Here is a 7360-nt window from a genome sequence, read left to right on the forward strand (position 1 = left end):
TCCTCAATCTTTCTCACTCAAGTGCACTTATTTGAAAAGACAGATTTTTCTTTAAGAAATGTTTAGTTTAAGCAATATTCTGTATCACTTCTTATTATTAAATTATTAGTTATAATATTGAATACTATTTAGGGCTGATAGTATGCGATTTGTTTGAAACAAAAAAGTGCATATTAGGCCTAAAAATCATTTAACCAACGTGCACTAAACAACTTCTAGGGATACACCGAATGTTCAGCAAGAGAAAATATTCGGCCGAAAAACAGCAACAAAAAGTGTGGCGTGTGATATGATCAAGCAGCAACCAGCGCAGAGAGAGAGAGAGTGAGACGCGCACGCTTTATACATGTTTGCAGTGTGTGTGGAGAATTTTTAAATGTCAGAGAAAGACACCGCACAGAACTTGCTACGCCGGAGTACTGTAAATTTCTGAATGAAAGTGCTTTTTATCGGTACTTCAGACTGGAGTGGGCGGTCTGACAGAAGCCCCGCCGATCGCAACTTCCTTTGACATCATACAGTGGTCGCGTGCACAAAGTTCCCTGTATTAAACAACTTGTCAAAGTATGTTCTGTGCATCCCGGCCAGCAGCCACGAGTGCACCTTCTGAGAGAACAGTCAGCCTTTGTGGCAGAGTGTGGAGGAGAGACGTGAACTAAAAAGTCATAATTTCTTGCATGGATGTTTTTTTTTTTAAATCATTTTGCAGTTTAGCCCATAATAATCAAAAAACAGTTTTCGTTTATTCATATTTTTAGTTTATAATGTTGAATGACACTTTTTAATGAAATGTTTTGTTGTATGAGTACAGTGTACAGTACATTCTTTCAGCAGTCAGTTAAATGTCTAATATTGGCTATTCAAGAAGAGAGAGGGGCTCAATTTTTTGTGTTAATTTAGCCAACTTGTTTTGCTCAATTTTATAAAGGTATAGCCCGGCTAAACGACGAGCAATAGGAAGACCCGCTTATCAAGCAATAGGAAGACCCCTGCACACCTCCAGCAGCTCGTCTTTTTCTGGAAATAATCATTCAGCTGTATCTTTCCTTTATAAATTTGATCTAAATAAATACTCGCCGTAGATACGATATATGCTACTGTTTAGGTAATCAAGATTAATATGAGATTGGCAGAATCTGTGTGTGTGTGACCAGAGTTATATTGTATCATAATGAAAAAGCACATATTGACCATTCAGTCCATGCAATAGTGAAAGAATTGGCTAAATAAATAGAAGAAAAACGAAAAGCCATATTCGGTGTTCGGCCTTCGCCTAAGTGTTTCATTATTTTCGGCATTGCTCAAGAGTTTCCATTTCGGTGCATCCGCAACAATTTCTCACAGGCTGTCTAGGTTGTGGAGAATGCAGTGGTCTAACACAATCTGGCAGGCTGTAATGCAAATAAAACAATTGGTTTCATTAAATGCACTTGATAAAACAATACATGTCTGGATTATGGCCAGACATAACACTTTTTATCATTACATAAATTACTGCTGTAATAATAAACAGCAAATACTGAATACACAAACATATCTGATAAATAAATAAAAAATTACCACCTGCTAACCTGCAAAAGACAGCACTTCAGCTTGTCATGAACAATGTGCCTCATTTAAAAAGAAAATTAATTACATTAGTAGTGCATATCTTATATTAAAACGCCTCTTTCGTAACCTTCTTTTTTTCATCAGAGCATAAAGTCTCTTTCCCAAAGAAACTTGCCGTGCCAACTGTTCATAACTGCTGAATGTCCTGTGTTTACAGTGGGATATATCAGAGAGGAGAGAGCGAGGGAGTGTGTGAGAGCGACAGCGAAGGTTCTGAGAACCTCTTCCATCTCCATATCTTATTTCAATGTGGGAACAGCACTCTCAGCAATAATTGTTAGTATCAGTCAGCCCATAAAGTCTTTTCCCAGTGGAGCCGAGGCAGCTATCTCACGTTCAGAGCAGGAGCTTGTCGACAACTGTTACGCTAATTGCTTTCACAGCAAGCGTCATTTATAAAGAAAACATGCTCAAAGACACAGAGGCACAACATATCACAGTGTCAGAAGAACACTTACCAACATTTTTATTGTAAATGTGTAAATTAAGTAACAATAAGGTAAATGTGCTACAAACACATCAAACCAAAACACTGTATTTTATACTCAAATCTTTTGAGAAATTACACATAATTGCACAGTTACAGGCTGAATTGTGGTGTGTTAAGTATTGAGGTCTATGTGCAGCCAAGTGTAAAGAAATTGCCTATAAGGGTCAAATTGAATGTAACCACATAGTTTCTGAAAATCGTATGCAATAATGACTCATAGTTCCTTGTACAGCGAAATGTGCTAAATCTTATCGTAACTAAAGATAAGAGATCGCCACCTGTTTCAGATGCTTTTCTCTAAAACAACAGCGCTTATGAGATTGTGTAAAAGGATTAGGACCAGAAAATATCTGCTGGCTTGAAAGCTACCAAAAAATATTTCCGCTGACCTACAAACAGGTTTGTAAACTGAATAAATTTAGTTTGTTGAGTATGTACAACGATTCAAAACCTCTGACAATTCATCAACGCCCAGAAACAAACATCAAAACCACAACCGCAACACAGAAACCCAGAAGCCCTGAAAATGAAAGTCATAACAAGCTCCAACGTGTAGGAAACAAGCACACGGCAAATGCTGGTAGGGCGTCAAAAGGAAAGACGCACAAGTCAAAACCACTCAGATGCTCATTAATCCAGACAAGAGAAAAAAATCATATGTAAATTCACAACGCAGGCGTTTAACGGTAATCGTTTTCATTGCATGAAAGACTGGGACTGGAGAATGTCTGCCTGTTTAAAAAGAAAACACTCTATTACTTAATGAGACACTTATGGCTTCTCTCAATTTCTTCCGCCATTATTTTTATTGCAATTTTCAGAGGAGCACTAACGCTAGTCGGCCGTTTTTTGTCTCGCCTGAAACGCTCCTCTCTGCCAGCGGCTGCTTCATAAAACAAACTAAATTGCTGGAAAATAGTACAAGTGGAAAATCAAGCGAATTGGAAAAAGGTGCGAAACAGGGCCGAACGGGGAAATGTTTATTATTTAGCGATTATTGACTTTTGTTGAACATCTTGTCGATTGATGTCAAAGTGAGTAATTCAGCACAACTTCACAACTTCTTCTTTTAAATGACGTTTAGGCCCATAGTGCTCATTATCTTTCACTTAGTGTCACTCTGTCTTTTCCCTCACCTCTTAATCTCAGACATTTACTCGCTCTCTCATTCAGAAAGGGACGTCGTGGGGAGGTCACGTCCCCATTTCGAATCTCCGTCAGAGGCCGCATCTCCTGCAGTCTGAGAGACTCAATAGGGGGGGTATATTTAGAACGGTTATCAATAGATTAGACGCCTTTAGAGCAGCTAATGTTCAAGTGTGGACACCAGCTGGGGGAGCGATTATCTTACTGTGACAGTAAATAAATAAAGAAAAAATAACACATGGAATATGAAAATGGTAGAGGTTTTCAACATCACTCAACCTGATAACCACCTGACCAGACACATCCCAGGCGCATTTTTTTGAAGGCACTTCCTCAAAATTCCTTGGCTTCTACCATGACATCATCAGCCTCTCCTTCAGTATCAGGCCAGTAGAGCTACAATTGTCACATATTGTGGACAGAATAAAACAAGTTTTTTGCGTTTTTGTTCAAAAACATATGTATAATGAGCAAAAATAAAAAATGAGAACAAGCAATAGTAGAATCACTGTTATTTTGGGGAAAACAATAAAAACAGCATAACCTCTGAAATGCATTCACGTCGCATCATGTACAATAATGCATCCACAATTCCAGCATGAAATATATCAAACCCACAAAAAAGTATAACAATAAATATCAACAGGCTCAGCAAAGAAGATTTACGTCCTATAGCTACTCAGCACAGCTCCACACGCACACCTCCTCTTCCTCATGAGGGGGAAATAACTGCAGCATTCTTATCAATTAAATACTTCATTACACAGAGGGACTCGGAAAGCCGGGAGGCATTTTGTAATTTTTCGAAAATGCATTTTAAAGCTTCAGTACGGCTTTGCCACACCACATCACAGCTGACATGTAAATCACTGCTTCACTCTGAAGTTTCATTTATAAAGGTAAGCTAATTCAGTAGCAAATAATTAAGCTTTAAATAAATGCATCTTTGCCAGGAAGAGGAAAGCTTTGCTCGCTTAACTGTTCATTAGACGTGCAAATAAAAGTAAAGTTCAAAGACAGCTGCATTCATCTGCAACGGCCTGCATTACGGCGCTTAAGTGGGTGGATTCTCAAAAGAATAAGGCCATCAAAAGCATCATCTTAACACTTTCTGTGCTGTTCAAAGGTTTGAATCTTAATTGTAAACGCATGTCAAAATCTCATTTAAATCTCAAAACAGAACAATTTCGCATTTTAAAGAATTTAATATAGAACATATATGTGAAGTAAAAAGGACTCGGCCACTAATATTTCTCACTTCAAGTTCACTTGGCACAAACTTCTTGAGTCCACAGCATGCTGTTAAGACCTTTGCACATATGAAATATTTACTTTCTAACCAACTTGTTATTCACATCCGCTGTAGTTATTCTATCCCCGTTAGATTACAAATCATTATTTTCATAAGCGTACTCCGTCTGGCACTGCACTGTCATGGATAGATTGTTTTTACTGTGAACTAGTCACATGAGGCCTGTGAATCTTCTGAACTGTGCTCTCCAGGGCCCAGATCATCAGTCTTTGTTGTCAAAAATAATCTGCTGCTTACCACATTGTAAGCAAGTCAACAGTAAGCAGAACCTGATATATGAGAGATTACATTTATCTATTAGTCAATGGTATTATCAGGGCTAAACTACATATAATAGCTCAGCCTGCAGTCAAGTTACTGTTGAGCGTGAGAGATCAAGCCAGCGGTTGTACAAAATGTGGCACACGGACATGTTCTATAAAATATCTGATGTCAAGAAGTTGACACGATTTGTTACACTGTCAGTCTATCGGAGTACATTTCAGTGTGTTTGTGTGACTCAGCCATGATTTGCGGTTACTGCTATTTATTATGAATGTACTGTTCAAACCCCTACTTCTTCATTCATTGCTGTTTACATAACACACATCCAATAAAATATGTGATCTCAAGTTTTATGATAACTCTGTCACAGTAGAAGTTTATCTCTGTGTTTATGCCTGGATTTACAGTCATGTACCCACACAAACACATTGACAAGTACTTTAACCAATGACCCCCCTCCCCTTCTTCATGGCTGTTTACATAACCCATCTACCTAGCTGCCATTCACTAGCCCTCTCTATTAGTACAAATGGCTTTAGGCCCACTACATGTTGAAACAATTATCCCTTCTTTCTGGTTGTCAAACAACAAATGCAGCCCACATACTGCAGCACGATCATTTTCATAACCGTCACTTAAAGGAACAATTCAACTGTACTGTAATCTATATACTGTAACTATATAGGCAGCCAAAGCTCCATTCACCACATTTTTACAGTAAATGACACTCAAACTAGCCAAAGATCTGTCAACATCAACATTTAGTCAAACCTCAAAAACCATAAATACCACAAGCTCACCGATTTGAAATGACTAATTTCTGCACTTTGACAGATGACAAAAACTTGACAGTAAACAACAGCCTACAGAATGACACTGTGTATTCCTCGAAGTGATCATCCTCAACACCATTCAAACATTCTGAACCACAATTACGTCATGAACCTTCAAACGCGTTGGAATGTCTGGAATGACACACTGTGACAACACGAAACACCTGTTTAACATCCTCGCGAGCCGTTAGTTCATCGCTACCGTTCACGACCCTTGAAGGTAAATAATAAACAAGTCAAAACTTCCTACACGTCGGCGTTAGACGGCAGGACGTGTTTAGAATATTTAAACGCGGTGCCTTACCTCGAGACGGTCCAAACTGACGAAACTGGCAATAGCAAATCCATCAATAATATCCTCCTCTTGGGAACTAGATTCGCGTCTCTTCCGTCTGGGGGGTCGCTGGGCTCTGCTCGAGGATGCCGAACGCGGAGCTGCGTTTTTACCGGGACTTCTCTCTTGTTCGGAACCAGACGAGGGGCTCCGATTGCGGGCTTCCCCGGCGTCCGCCTCCCGTTTCCGTCCCCTCTCCCGCTGCGACCGGGATCTGCGACTCTGCTTTACTTTCCCTTCCATTTTAAAACGCTCCTCGAAGGAAAAAGCACACTCGATTACGTAAACCGAATCGATTTCCAACAATCAATAAAACACACCCATAGATATTGGCGCCTATGAGCAATACGTAAACAATTTACAGCGTGACCTTGGATGCGAAGCTCCGTAATATGATAAACAAATGTTTAACTGATCCATGCAGGTCGAGGCGACTATAATCCAAGCCCGTGTCGAAACGCAGCGTTTCGCGATCCGCTTCGTTTAAACAGGTGCAAAATGGCTGTTTAATGACAGTGGTGTGAATTGCACTCACACTGCAACTTTGTTGCAAGCGTATAAAACAACATCAATGTCTGCATGCCGCAGACGGCGCGCTGGATTCATGTCGCTGGCCCTGCTTTGTCCACCCGATGCGCGAGCCAACGTGACACAAACCAAAATAAGGATCCTGAAAATATCCGCGTGTTTGACAAACAATTCGGTAATGCACGCAGTTGCCAAGTTTCATCAGCAGATCCGCGTAAAGCCACTACGAAGAGACACCATTAAACCATTCCGACACAACGCGGACAACACAGTTCTCGTCAACCTGGAGCTGCTATTTCCGAAGCGATTCCACAACGCAAGATCCACCGAATTGAAAAGAGTTTCTTATCCAGCACAGAGTGAGTTGAACGTATCCATTCCTGAACGCTGCTCGTGCGTGCGCGCGCGCTGCGGCGTATGGGAAAGACGTCGGCGTCTGTTTTTTTTTTCAGAACGGGCAAAGCTTTGCTAAGTGGCTTTAAAGAGACAGTGGGTTGATTCAGATCTCCTCTCGCCTCTTTTCTTGCTCATCACAGATCGCACCGTGAACTGTAAACGCTCGGAGTCTGGCGAACTGACGTACTTCCGCCACTTCTGCGATTGCCAGAGGAAGTGAGCTGGTTTGTTTTATGCCGAGGAACTTATTTTTCCGTGGCATGTCATTGATATGATGGTGTTCTGACCGACGGGGTGTTTGTTGTCAGTGATCAGCGGGTGGACAGACGCGCAATTAGTGAGCTGTCGGCGGTCAAATGCGCATCTGAAGCTGCTTCAATCCCTTCGCTGTTTCTCACAGCAGCATACTGTAAACCCTCTGCCCATTTTAGCACTGAACGCTTGGT

At 40.7% G+C, this 7360-nt stretch overlaps 1 protein-coding gene across 11 annotated transcripts in view; it reads right to left on the reverse strand.

Annotated features, from left to right (window-relative positions):
* fbrsl1 (fibrosin-like 1) overlaps window positions 1-7121 on the reverse strand; it is a 245130-nt gene extending 238009 nt beyond the window's left edge. For 8 of the 11 annotated variants that reach the window (XM_056745378.1, XM_056745380.1, XM_056745379.1 and 5 more), the window contains exon 1: window positions 5961-7120. In XM_056745378.1, coding sequence (XP_056601356.1) covers window positions 5961-6233 — 273 coding nt within the window. In that variant the 5' untranslated portion in view covers window positions 6234-7120. Of the gene's footprint in view, window positions 1-5960 lie in introns of all 11 variants that reach the window. The other 3 variants (XM_056745377.1, XM_056745375.1, XM_056745383.1) reach the window with 1 other exon arrangement.
* Between the last annotated feature and the right edge of the window lie 239 nt (window positions 7122-7360).

Source organism: Triplophysa dalaica, chromosome 4 (genome assembly GCF_015846415.1).
Source record: "Triplophysa dalaica isolate WHDGS20190420 chromosome 4, ASM1584641v1, whole genome shotgun sequence".
NCBI classification, from domain to species: domain Eukaryota; kingdom Metazoa; phylum Chordata; class Actinopteri; order Cypriniformes; family Nemacheilidae; genus Triplophysa; species Triplophysa dalaica.